This window comes from Orcinus orca, chromosome 1 (genome assembly GCF_937001465.1).
Source record: "Orcinus orca chromosome 1, mOrcOrc1.1, whole genome shotgun sequence".
NCBI lineage: Eukaryota > Metazoa > Chordata > Mammalia > Artiodactyla > Delphinidae > Orcinus > Orcinus orca.
Window position 1 is genome coordinate 193674631 of NC_064559.1, and position 14356 is coordinate 193688986.

The window sequence follows — 14356 nt, forward strand, 5'->3', positions numbered from 1 at the left end:
CTGTCCCAAGAGCGACCCTCTCTGGGTCTCCATAGAAGAGCCACATCCTGCCATTAACCCAGCTTCCTGCGAGTACCCCAGCCTGTAGCTGTTTAACACTGTTCCTCACTGCTCCATGTGTGTCGGGAGGCCTGTTCCATTCATGGAGGTATGTACCAAGTCGCCTGAGATGACTGAAATGGACCCAAATTTCACCTAATACAGTCAGTTGGTTTTCTGAAGAATGGTCCTCAAATTTTTCCTTCTAGGGACCCCTTGTTCTTGGCAAATGTCTCCCCAGAACTAACTCTTCCTACCTACATTCATTTACTCTTTGGTAAATGGATGGGATGTTTTTGCTTTGCAAAACTAGTACGAAAGTAGCTGCATTTTAAGGTGACTCGTGTAGGGCCATCTTACAAGAGATAGAAATCTCCATCGCCTTCTAGGCCCCCAAACTCCCTAATGAAAATAATAGTAATAGTAATAATAATAATAATAATACTCATTAGGTACTTAGTATGTTTCATACGCACAGAGGCTATTCTATGTTTTTTACACGGATTATCCCTTCTAGCTTTCACACCTACCTATGTGGCAGCATTGTTAATATTCCCATCTTATAAATGAGGAAATCAGGCCCAGAGCAGTGAAGTCATGTGCTCAGGGTCATGTAGTTGGCAAGTGGTATATTACTGAGACTGAGACCCAGGCAGTGTGTCTCCAGGGCCCACGCTCTTGACCTCGACACCAGGAGCTGACCACAGCACCTGTCCCGCCCTCGCTCCCCTGGCCGCCAAGCTAAGTTGACCTTACTCTTGTACAGAAAGTCTTCTCCTCTGGTGGTCATGTTCAATGAGAAGAAGGTGGTACTCCCCAAAGGGGTAGCTGTGGTCATCTCGACCTGCTGAGAAGGAAGATGAAATATCATTTAAAACCAGAGTAATCTTTATAACCCCTGTATGATGCCTCTTTTGGTCTTCATCTGGGTGACAGGAGAAAATATTTAAGCATGCAGTTTCTCTCAGCAGCAATTAAAGATAAGGCCTTTTACTATACACTATGGGGAATTAAAAATAAGGTCTGACATTTGTAAAGAACTTCATTTTTCAAAGCAGTTTCAATTCATTCAACAATATTTATTCAACTCCTCCTAACTATGTTTCACACAGAATGTCTAAATTGATCTTCTGGAAACTGTGAGGGAGGTTATCGTTGCCATTTGACTGATGAAACTGAAGCCCCCAGTGCCATGTGGAGCCCCAAGTTTACCTAGAAGAACTGAACCCTGGGCGTCTACTTCCCACGCTAGTGGGGCTTTGCCCACCCCACAACCGTGCTTGAAATTGTGTTCCTGCTTTCAAAAGCTTTACAATCTAAGGAGGAAAGAATAAAAGCAAATGAAAAAAATTATGGTTACTTGATTATTAAGCAGTCAGTGACATGAGCCATTGGGTTGTGAAGAATGATTTCAAGGAGGAGATCAATTTGAATGGGCCTTGAAGGATGAGTGTGGTCTGGGGATGGGGGTGGAGGAGAGAGAACACAGGTGTGGTTGCGCAAAACCCTCAATGGGAAGAGAGCATCTCCCATGCACAAGGCTGTCTTCACAAATGCCATCTGTCAGCTTCCTTAATGCTCTCAATCATCACATTTTGCTGCTGAGAAACTGAGGCTCAGAGTGGTTGAGTGAATCGACCAAAGTCACACAGCTACGAAGACGTGGAGCTTGGCCCAAAGGCAAACTCCTTGACTCCGGAAGCTCACATTCTGGTGAGAGTGAGAGAGACAGTAGGTTTGACCATAGCATTCTCGGGCTCAAAAAACAATCATCTCCCCGGTACCCACACGTCTATATCTGGCAGCGAAAGCCCTTCACTGGCTGTTTCCACCCTCCATTTCAGCCTCCTGGTTCCTCCTACCAACCTCTGCCAAATTGCTGGGACAACGGGCCACTCCATCCTCCCCCGTCGTTCCTGGTCTTTGCTGTCTCTGGGCTGCGGCCCCAGGCTTTGGCCTCCGAGGTCCCCCAACTCTGCCAGCTCATGATGGAAGCGGGAGTCAGCACCCCTCCAAGTGGGGTCAGGTCATCTGCAGCCAGGCTGGGGGCTCTGGTGGCTATGACCTGTTCCCCTGCCAACCCTCCCAACAAGGGCCTCGGCCTCAGAACGACCCTGTGTGGCCAGGCCCTGCTGATCCACAGGACAGGCTCTGCCTTTACTTTCTCTGCCCTCCTTTAAGTCTCGAGATCCTGCCTAAACTACTGCTCCACCCCCAGCTATGTCTGTCCCCTCCTCCCAAAAACCCAATCCTCAGGACTTTCTCAACTCAGGCTTCCTGAAGGACGTGTCTGTCACTCTGACGTCCCCACGCCGGCCAACCTTTCAACCTTTCAGCCTGGCTGGGCTTCCTGTCTCCCGACTACCTTAAACAGACCTGGGTTGCTGGCCATGCTCCATGGCCCGCTCCCCCTCCAAAAGGAACAGAACCTTCCAGACTCAGCCCAGTCACCTTCAGGAAGACTTCCCGCCAGATAGAATTAGCGATGCTGCCCTCCATCCTCCCATAGCAGTGCCCTGCAGAGAAGCACCACCACAGCTTGTGCCTCAGTTGCTGTGTCTGGCAGTCAACTTGCCACGTTCATGGTCAGGCCGTTGAGGTAGAGACTGTTTCTGGTTCTTTTCGCTCCTGTCTGGCTCTCCTCATCTTTGCCAGTGGAAGGACTTGAGTGAGTGGCTGAACCGCTCCCAGCTGGGGTTGCTGTTTGTAAAATGAGGTAGCTTTTCCCAAGGGAAATGAGGGATCAAGGTTAAGTATGGAAAGTGCTTTTAAGTGCTCAGTAAATGGTAGCTAGCCCTCAGGATTTTAGTGGGTATCAGTGAATACTTGCTGAACTAATTAGAGACAGGAGCTCAAAACAGGAAAAAAAACCTCTTTCTATAAAAATAAGTATGGACCAGGCTTCCCTGGTGGCTCAGTGGTTAAGAATCCACCTGCCAATGCAGGGGACACGGGTTCAAGCCCTGGTCTGGGAAGATCCCACATGCCGTGGAGCAACTAAGCCCGTGTACCACAACTACTGAGCCCACGCGCCACAACTACTGAAGCCCGTGCGCCTAGAGCCCGCGCTCCGCAACAAGAGAAGACACCGCAATGAGAAGCCTGCGCACCGCAACAAAGAGTAGCCCCCGCTCGCCACAACTAGAGAAAAGCCCGCATGCAGCAATGAAGACCCAATGCGGCCAAAAATAAATAAATAAATTTATTTTTTAAAAAAATAGGTATGGACCAATTTGCGAACATGGAATAAAATTCTTCCCCAGCCCCCGACCCCCACTCCTACTCCTAAGGAGAGGTGGCTGAACCCTTCCCTCAACACACACATATACACACTCCCCATCTCAGCACATAAAGGGCTTTAATATGCATTTGCCCAGACGCTCTGCTTCTATCCCCACCAATGTCAAGCTGAGGACACTCACCAGTAACGCCTTCTCACAATTCCTTTTAAACACAAAAAAGAGAGAAAAACAAAAATAAAAACAAAAACAGAAAGAAGAGGCAAATAGGTGGCCATTGGTCAAAGGTCATTTAAGGAGAGAGACATGGCATAATCACTAGATAAACTAAACCCTACCATGGACACATCCCCCGTTAAACCAACATGCACAAAGATGACGGAAGCCACCATCCGAGTGTCTGCCACATGCCAAGACCTTGTGCCAGATATTTTTATCCATCCTCTGATTTAATTAGCAAATGCCATGTAAAGTAGGTTTTCCTCTCCCCTTGTTTCAAATGAGGACCCTGAGACTTTCCATGCTCATACAGCCTGGAGGCTGCAGGCTTGGCATATGAACTTGGTTCTGCAAACTTCAAAGACTATATCCTTCCCTCTACACCACCTGCCCCTGGTACACATCGGTGGGGAGGGGGGGAATGAACAGTCACTACAGGTACCCGCACACATGTACTCACAGACACATACTGACCAGTAATGGAGCCAGCCGCCTAAGGCCACCAGGACACAGGCTCCTCTGCAGGTCCTTCAGGGTGACCTCCTGGGTGCCAAGTTCCAGGTGTGACTCCTTTTCAGATAGGCCCCGCTACTCTTCTTTCTGAGAGAACAGTGAGTAATCCCAGAGCATATCTTGCCCCATCTAAGGACCGAGGGCTTTAATTACGTCTCTGTTCCTGCCACATCAGAGAAGGTGGGAGGGAGGGTGGTGGAGCGTTGATGGCCAAGGATGTGGGTGTTTTCATGTGTGGGGCCTCTGCAATTCTTGTTAACCAAGTGAGATCCAGCAGGGGATTTCAGTATCAAGTGTGCCCATGACCGGGATCCATGGCCACAGAAAATGGGGGAGCATACAGGGAGGGCGAAGCTAGTTTTCACTGACAGAGGTTAATTTAATAATTAATAATAATAATAATAATATACTATGTGCCCCAGGCACTGCACTCAGTGATTTATGTGGGAGGTCTCATTTAATCCTCATACCTTTCTGGTTAGGAGGGTGCAGTCACTGTGCCCACTCTACAGATGAGGAAACTGAGACTCAGATCAGAGAAGAAATCAATCTAAGCTCACAAGGCTAATATGTAGCCATGCTAGGATTCAAGCTAGGGTCTGTCTGATTTCACAGCCCCTTCTCCATAAACTCTCACTGGACTGCCTCCCAGTGAATCTGGGGACAAACCTCACAGGCTGTGGCACAGAGAGCCAGAGCCCTTGATCTGACTGGTCCCTGACCTTGCCTATACTCTGAACCTCTGTCTCCAGCCGAGCCTTAATCTCATTTGCAGAATCTATAAGAAACTTTTCCCTTCGGTTGTTTACAAATGGCCCCGTGTGGGAGGTCAATTTGGGAAGCGATGGAGGATCACGAACCTCACTGAACCACCCCTCTCTGACTGTTCCTTGGTTAAGTGTAAGGGCCATAACTGGAGGATAAATGTTGCCAGACCCCACCTGTCCAAAATATTTCCCCCTTCTGCTCTGCCCCTGTGGTACCCTCCTTCCCTCTGGCCTAGCCTAAAAGTTCCTCCCTGGATAAGACAGCCCAGATGCTATCAACCCTGGCAGACCCCTACCCAAACGTCCAACTATAGCTCAGAATAGGTAAGCCATGAATGCCTGAGACCCACCAAAACATTGGGATCGATTTCTCCCATTCACCTGAGAGATGGGAGATTCAGCATGACTTGGTTTCTCCCACAGACAAGAACCTCACTAGTCCCGAGCAGTCCCTTGATAATTACGTGTTCATTATCAGAAAATTAACTTTCATTTTGGAACCAAAAGCTCTCCCCTTGTGATTTTAACCCATTCGTCCTAATTCTCTTCCCACAAAGGTAATCTGCTACTTCTTACACATGACAAGGATCATGCTTAAAAGCCCTTCTATGTATGAAAAGTTAAGTTCTATGAATGGTACAGTTACGGTAGCTGAAATCAGCACATCAATTTTACCTCCCACCAGTAGGTGGCAATAGCAGTTGGCTATAGTATGTCCTTTTGGACTTAACAAATCGTTGGCAAATGTCCCGTGAACCCAACCTGTTTCTAAGTAGAGGAGCTCTCTGCCCTCGAAAACACCAACTGTATGTTCTCTGATGATTTTCTTCTCCGGGATAAATATTCTCAGCTCCTTCAAACAATCTTTAGGGTGATAGTCTCCCTCATGGATGGGTTCCTTGTTTCTCTGTATGTCAATGTCTTCCTTAAATATAACACCCCAAGCTGGATACATGACTCCAGAGGGGGCCTGAACTCTCCAGAATGACATTTTTCTTGACAATTATCAGACCTGAGCCTGAATTCTACTGTTTACTAGCTGTGTGACCTCCGTCAACTGTCTTCACTTCTTAGTTTTCTGATCTGTAAAACAGGAATTACAAACTTCATAGGGTTGTGTGAGAATTAAATGCGATAAAACGTGTGATATATTCAGCACAGTGGCTGCACACAAAACCTATTGATATTGCACTGGATTAATGCGGACAAATAGCCCATTCGCTTTACAGGCAGCCACAGACCCTGCTCCACCCAGACCCTGCTGGGACACCCGCAAGCCTCTTTCTGACTTATTCTTGTGCTTGTTTACGGTCAAAGCCCTAAGATCAGTAAGTACAAGGGCTTCCTACACTCAAAGTGCAATGGAACTAGAAGGCAATAACGGCCGCATTATGCATGGTGACAGTGTTATGATGAGCTGCGGTCCAGTAACCAGAACTCCATTACACTCTTGTGCAGCTGTCTTTTTGAACTTAAGGGCAGGACTTTGCATTGATCCCTGTTAGCCTTGACCTTGTTGATTGGACCCTCAGGAGAGAAACTCCAGCTCCTGCTGGGTGGCTCCTGAGAACTCTTGACGGTCTGTGACAGAGCATGTTGTCTAGGAACTCAGGACCCAGCAAGGGCTTCGGGGTCAGGTAGCCCTGAGTTTTATTCTTGGGCTCCCTGCTAACCGGCTCTCCAAGCCAAGCCACTTCTCTAGGCTTCAGTGTTCTCATTTATAAAGCAGGAATAACACTCCCTATCTTGCGGGGTTACGAGAATAAATGAGATGTTATAACTGTCCAGCACAGTGCCTGCTGGATGGTGGGTGATGGGTGAATGTCGATCCCAGCCTCTCTTCTCCTTTCCTTCCTGTCCCCAGTCTGTGTTCTCCCTCCTCTTCTTGGAGACCCCAGTTCTCCACCTGGCCAAGTGTTTGCTGCATTTGCTCAAGCTCAAGTATGAACAGGAAGGTCAAGGAGCCAGGCCATGAAGGCTGATGTCCCAAGGAGGGGATCTGAGGAGAGATACCTCAGAACTTCCAGAGGTTCGACCTTCTCCTTCATTTCTGCTGAGGGTAGAGACAAAGGAAATAGTGAAACCACCCCCAGGGAGGCAAAAATCCTAATGGGACTGGTAGGGCACGGGGGCTGCTGGGTGCAGCAAAAGAGCAATAATGAACTCATAACTTGGGGTGAGAATCAGGACACCTGGGTCCCCTTTGTTACTCTTTGCCATACAACTTTGGAAAGTCATCTCCCCTCCCTGGACCTTGGTTTTCCCACCTGTAAAATGGCCCAGTTTGGAGACGATCGCTAAGGGCCTTTCCAACTTGTGGTTCTATTGCATGGACCAGCCATTCATAGCTTACCTCAAGAACCAGTGTCTTCCAAAAGCTCATCTTTCTTTGTAGCTACCTACTTGGGGGATATTGGGAGACAGTGTGTGCAATTCAGGCTGGAAGGCAGGTGAGACTAGAACAAGCCGAGAAGAACTCCACAGAGGGGTTTTGAACGGCAGCAGCATTGCACACGGGACCCCTAGGAACCTCCAAATGCTCTGTTGAGTACATAGTAACTCCCGTCTGCCTGAATCTTAACTGGCCCCTCCTACACCCTCCATTCCTGCTGGGTTCCACATCATCTCCCCCCACTCCATCTACCCTGCGTGTGCTTGACTCTGTCCCATTGTGTGTCACAGCTTCCAAAGGTGGGGCCTGAGTTGGCATAATGCCATCTTGAACTTGGGGCCAGACACAATTACATACTGAATACATGTTCCTTGTGGTTGGTCCCCAGAAATTAGGAAGAACATTTCTTGTTCCATTCATCCATCTACTTTTCCATCCTCCCATCCACTCATGCACCCACCCACCCACTGTGCACGCATTCATCCTCCCACTTGTTCTGTCCATGTTCCCTGTCATTCATTCAACCAGCGCCCACCATGTACACAGCTCTGAGACGATTCAAAGATGGGCCATGGGGATCATGTATCTAGAGCTCAGACAAAGAGGATGAGAAACGGAATTATTTCCTTTAAGAATCTTTGCTGAGACTTCCCTGGTGGTGCAGTGGTTGGGAATCCGCCTGCCAATGCAGGGGATGCAGGTTCGAGCCCTGGTCCAGGGAAAATCCCACATGCTGCGGAGCAGCTGAGCCCGTGCACCACAACTACTGAGCCTGTGCTCTAGAGCCCGCAAGCCACAACTACTGAGCCCGCGTGCCACAACTACTGAAGCTCACATGCCTAGAGCCCGTGCTCCGCAACAAGAGAAGCCACTGCAATGAGAAGCCCGCGCACCGCAATGAAGAGTAGCCCCCGCTCACCACAAATAGAGAAAGCCCGCACGCAGCAACCAAGACCCAACACAGCCAAAAATTAAAAAAAAAAATTAAAAAGAATCTTTCCTTCCATCAGTATTTAGTGGGGCTCATCCCCCCTCACGCCTGGTCCAGCCTGATCAGAGAGGTGGCTGAGCAACATCAGATTGAAGTCCTATGGAAAAGGCAGTGGCCCGTGGCTCTGGAAGTTGGGGTTCCAGGCCCACCACATCTACTAAGTCTTATTTACCCATCTGTCAATTTCTGGCTTGAACATCCTTTGTTTCTTATTTTTGTGGCCCACATTATAAAGAAAGGTGCCTCAAGGAGCTTCCAGCCCAAGACCTGAAAGTCTGATAAGTTTCATGGATGAAGAGTTATAAATAGAAATCCCAGATGAAACTTGTCACAAGGCAGATTTACACCTAGTGCCAGTAGGGTGGCACAGGCCGTGCCAGGAGTCAGTGGGAGAAAGAGACCAGTGGGTATCCTGGTTGAGACTGACCGAGAGCTGGAACGTGACCTGTGCCTTCCATTTGCCCCTCAGTCTTTGGGCTCAAGCCAAGCGCCCAGCCACGGAGTCCTCAAACTACACCTGAGTTCCTACATAAATCTTCAGGTGTCCCACTGTCCCCAAGGGAAATAGGCACAAGGTTAAAGAGTTGATGTCCCTAAGTGAATATGTCAGAGGAAAATAATTCCACCCCGACATTCTGATCAGGAAGGAAAGGAAACTAACATTTAAGGGGACGCTAATGAAGACTCAGGAGCTGTGCATTCATATGTTTTCTCATTTAACCAATACGACAAGGCGGGTCTTTTATCTCCACTTTGCTGATAAGAAATGGAGGCTCAGCGCTTCCCTGGTGGCACAGTGCTTGAGAGTCCGCCTGCCGACGCAGGGGACACGGGTTCGTGCCCCGGTCAGGGAAGATCCCACATGCCACGGAGAAGCTAGGCCTGTAAGCCATGGCCACTGAGCCTGCACGTCCGGAGCCTGTGCTCCGCAACGGAAGAGGCCACAACAGTGAGAGGACCGCGTACCACGAAAAAAAAAAAAAAAAAAGAAATGGAGGCTCAGAGAGGTTAACTGACTTGCCCAAAGTCTTACAGCAAATGAGTGGAGACGCTGACTCTCAAATTCAGATCTACCTCCAAACTGTGGCGGCTGCCAAGTCTTCCAGGAGTCAAGCAATTTTCCTGGGGGCACTCCGAGGGTCAGCAGCCCTGCTGCAGCAGGACCCTGCTCACTATTTTTACTACATGTTGTTATTTTGAGCCCAAGAGTTACCACAAAACCTCCGAGAATGGAAGGGTTTCTCAAGCTTGGCGCTGTTTACGTTGGGGCAGATGTTCTCTGTTGGGAGGTATCTTGCACATTGCAGGATGTTTAGCAGCATCCTGGGCCTCTACCCACCAGACGCCAGTAGCATCCCCCACTTACAACAACCAAAAATGTCTCCAGACGTTTCCAAATGTCTTCTGGGAGGCAAAGTTGCCCCTGGTTGAGAACTACTGGAGTTGAGTTATGGGCCTGTCTCATAACAGCTTCCTATCCTTTCTCTCCATAAAGGTCTAGACAAACAGGAGAATGTCCAGCCTGTACTTAACACGTGTGGGTAGGCAACCAATAACAGAAAGGATGACGGCAATTATGATGCCCACAAACGCAGCAGCTCCCGTTTAGCAAATGCTTACTCTGTGTCAGTTACCATGCTAAGTACTTCATACGTATTTTCTCACATACCTTTTCTCTATTTTCCAGATAAAAAAGGCGTGAGGCTCAGAAAAGTTAAGTGACTCATCCAAGGTCCCAGTGCTAATGTATGGCAGTGCTAGGATGCATTCGTTTCCTATGGCTGCCGTAACAAATTACAGCTTAAAATAACACAAATTTATTTTCTTATAGTTTAGAGGTCCAAAGCCTAAAATCACACTCACTGGGCTAAACTCAAAACGTTGGCAGGGCCATGCTCCATTCAAGGCTCTAGAGAAGATTCTGTCTCCTTGCCTTTTCAACCTTCTGTGGGCCACCTGCATTCCCTGGCCTGTGGCCCCTACCTCCCTCTTCAAGCTAACAGTGTAGCATCTTCTTCTTCTTTTTTTTTTTAACTTTTATTATTATTATTTCTTTTATTATTTTTTTGGCTGCATCAGGTCTTAGTTGTGGCACACAGGATCTTTGTTGAGGCGCATGGGCTTCTCTCTAGCTGTGGTGCGTGGGCTCCAGGGCATGTGGGCTCTGTAGTTTGCGGCACGTGGGCTCTCTCGTTGCGGGGCGTGAGCTCAGTAGTTGTGGCGCGCGGGCTCAGTTGCCCCACGGCATGTGGGATCTTAGCTCCCCCACCAGGGATCGAACCTGCGTCCCCTGCATTGGAAGGTGGATTCTTTACCACTGGACCACCAGGGAAGTCCCCATTGTAGCATCTTCTTATCTCTCTCTCTGACCTCTGCTCCCAACCTCACATCTCTTTCTCTCTCTGATTCTCCAGCCTCCCTCCTATAAGGACCCTTGTGATTACACTGGACCCACCCAGGTAACCCAGGATAATCCCCCATCGCAAAATCCTTAACTTAACTACATCTGCAAAGTCCCTTTCGCCACATAAGGTAACATAGGCACAGGTTTGGGGGATTAGGATGTGGCTATCTTTGAGGGGGCATTACTCTGCCTCATATATAGGATTCAGACTCTTATCTGTTGGACCCCAAGGTTTGTATTCAAACCACACCTGCTTCCCCTGCCCTGCCTGAACAGACACATCCCACAGGCCAGGTGCTGTGGGGAATGCGGAGGTTGACCAGACACTTTCAGGGAGTGGTGGTCATGAGCACACATCAGGAGGTAGTACGTGAGAGGTGCTGGTGCTGTAAGAGGAGCAGAGAAGGGGTCCTGAAGACACTGGGCCAGCTAGGTAGGGGTGTGGGGCGTGGGCTCAGGAGGCAACGGGGCAGGCCCGATTCCATCCCTGCTGCACGAGCTGATTTCACATGTCTCAGCACCTACTTCCAAACTAACTACAAATACATCTGCAGTTCATCCTGTCCTGAAGGACCACCCTACTCCAGCCCCTGCCTGCCAGGATTCGGTCCCATCGGTGGGATTTATTCGCACAATTAAATGGTGACCATTCTCAATTTTTCCTGTCCAAATCTCCTCCCTGCTGAGGGAGCTAATATATAGGATTCAGACTCTAATCTGTCAGACCCCAAGGTTTGTACTTAATCCACTCCTGCCTCCCCTGCCCTGTCCTGCCTGAACAGACAAATCTCCTCCCTGCCAAGGGCTTAGAATGTCTTTAGTTTTATAAGTCCACTCCCTGCCCAGCTCTGGTTTGCAAGGATGTCCTTTGGCTGCCTGGCCCCTCCATGAGCCCACCCCTCCCTTTACAGAATAGAGAAACCACACCGAGTGGGTGAGCAGGGCTCTCCCTCCAGACAGGCAGAGCCTTCTACCTCCTCCAGCAGCTCTCAGGCTCTGCAGTGACTCAGAGATGGTTTCTCTGGGCCCAGAGGAAGATGACAGGTAAGAAGGACAAACTCTGGTTTGCTTCATCCTGGGAGAAACAAACTGTGGGATCTATCTTTGTCTTTTAAAAAATGTAGGAGGGGGCTTCCCTGGTGGTGCAGTGGTTGAGAATCTGCCTGCCGATGCAGGGGACATGGGTTCGAGCCCTGGTCTGGGAAGATCCCACATGCCACGGAGCAACTAGGCCCATGAGCCACAACTACTGAGCCTGCGCGTCTGAAGCCTGTGCTCCGCAACAAGAGAGGCCGCGACAGTGAGAGGCCCGCGCACCGCGATGAAGAGTGGCCCCCGCTCGCCACAACTGGAGAAAGCCCTCGCACAGAAACAAAGACCCAACACACCCAAAACTAAATAAATAAATTTATTTTAAAAATAAAATTAAAATAAAAAATGAAGGAGGGAATTCTGGTCCAAAAGAGCAGATGGAACACAAGTCTTCATCTCTGCTTCCTTCTGAAACCCCCCATGAACGACAGTGAAAGAATTCAGACATATGGATCCATAAGGCCAAAGAGAAAGGAGAGACGACAACCACATTGGAGAGAGGCCAGGCAAGGTTTGAACGCTGGAAAAGCTGATGGCTGAGTGTGACTTAGCAGCCTGGCAAAGGCCGAGGCTCAAACCTCTGGCCATCTAAAGTTAAATGAAATTAAGGAAAATTTAATACAATTAAAAGCTCAGTGCCTCAGTCGCACTAGCCACAGTTCAAGCGCGAACATCCACTGGGGCGTGTGGCTCCTGTATTGATCAGTGTGGGTCTAGCACGTGTCCACCACTGCGTAGAGTCCCGCTGGACGGCAGGGCTCTAGACGCTGGCCATCCAAAGTGCGGTCCTCGGGTCAGCAGCGCTGGCAACCCCCCGACCCTGTTCGGAAGGCAGAATCTCAGGCTCCATTCAGACCTGCTGAATGGGAATGTGCCTTTTATTTAGCCAGATTCCCAGGTGATTCATAGGCACATCTGACTTTGAGACTTAAGGAAAAGGAAGGTGGTGGTTCATCTCTGGCTGAAAAATGGCGTTGAGGTAAAGCCCTGCATTGTGGGGCTCATCTAGCCCCTTTAACCCCCTGGGCCACTGGGCTTAACCTCCAGGCAGGAAATTAGAGGCTCTTGGGAGACTGACCAGCTAAAGAGAACAGACTGACAGATACTGACTGATGTCACACGATCCTCCAATGAAATGACCAGGTTCCTGCCAATCAGCCAATGGGGAGGCCACTAGCTGATAAGCCGGCCCCCACACCCAAAGCTTCCCCTGAACTTTTTTTATTCAACGAGTTTTCTAGTGGCTTAGTCTTAAATAGGAACAGATAGCTAAGGGTCAACAGACCTCTGAGGGTACAAGCCTCAAACACGATGAACAGACAGCAAACAAATGAACAGAGGGAGGTGTTTAAAGCAAATAGAGACAGAAGGGCAGAAGGGCCCTTCAAAGGGCAGAAGAAAACTTCGACATCCTCAGAGAGATGAGATACTACATTAATAAAACAAGAACAGAATGCTATAAGAAAAGAATATTCCAAGAACAAGAAAGAGTGTTAGGATATTTGAAATATGATAAAAGAAATTTAAAAATTCAATAGAATTATTGGAAGATAGTTGAAGAAATGTCTCATAAAGTGGAACAAATAAAGATTGGGAGAGAAAAGGGGCAAAAACAAATTACTCCAGGAGGTCCAACGTTCTAATGATAAGAATTCAAGAAGTGATTAAGCAGGAAAAATCAAGGGGAGGAAATTATCAAAGAATACCTGGAAATTTCCTGGAAATGAAGGACATGAATTTTCAGAATGAGAAGACTCACGGAGTCCCCAGAAAAATGAATTAAAAAGACCCACAGTGGGACTCATCATCACAGGGCCTAAAGAGAATATCCCACACACAGGGCCTAAAGAGAATATCCCACACACATCTATAGATAACAACAACAACAAAAAAGGTCAAATGCCAATAAAAGGATGAACACTCAGATGAAACCAGAACAGCAGTGGATTTGACAGCAGCAGCAGGGAAGCTCTGAGATAACTCTCCAAAATTCTGAGGGAAAATAACCTCCAGCCTAGAAGCGGACAGAAGCCAAACTAAATATCGAGAGTAAGGGTAGAAGAACTACATTTGGGGACATAGGAAGCTTCACAAAAAATCCACCCCTCCCCATGCACCTTTTCCTGGGATGCTCCTGGAGGATGTGCCCCACCAACGTGGAGGAGCGAATGAATATGAGAAGCTCAAGGGACCCAGGGATCGAGGAGTGCCCAGGGCGGCGCCCCGCAGCAGCCTGGGGGTAGCCAGTCCAACTAGGGGGAGGAGGGAGGTGCAGGGGGATTCTGCCAGCCAGGAAAAAGTGAAACTGGTAGACTTTCTATGTGTCTGTCCAGAGTGAAAGGAGATCTACGCTTCCGTTGGAGAGTTTGGGGGATGAACTTATGATGGAAAATTCAGCTCCTCCAAAAGGTTTAAGGAGCTAAGCTGCTCCCTTCTACTCCTCCCCCGACAATTTCTCTTTCACTGGTCCACACACCCTCTGCGATGGCCCTAGGAGGCAACTCCTGTGATCAGAGGATTTGGTGGAAGCCAGTCTGAAAACTGCTGAGTCCACCACCTTCTCCTTACACACGGGGAAGCTGAGGGCCGGCGGGGATGCCCAGGGCACACAGATGGGAAGGTTCATTTGTAGTTCATTTGGTATGTTTTCCAGAACTCCTTTCTGATTCATTCAAGACAAGATCAGTAATAACAACAGCA

The 14356-nt window shown here is 48.7% G+C and overlaps 1 protein-coding gene across 5 annotated transcripts in view; it reads right to left on the reverse strand.

Annotated features, from left to right (window-relative positions):
* The window catches only part of NCMAP (non-compact myelin associated protein), a 561420-nt gene that overhangs the window by 506441 nt on the left and 40623 nt on the right, over positions 1 to 14356 (reverse strand). For 2 of the 5 annotated variants that reach the window (XM_033422556.2, XM_033422557.2), the window contains one exon: positions 796 to 886. In XM_033422556.2, the coding sequence (XP_033278447.1) occupies positions 796 to 877 (82 nt within the window). In that variant the 5' untranslated portion in view covers positions 878 to 886. The other 3 variants (XM_004266682.3, XM_049695696.1, XM_033422558.2) reach the window with 2 other exon arrangements.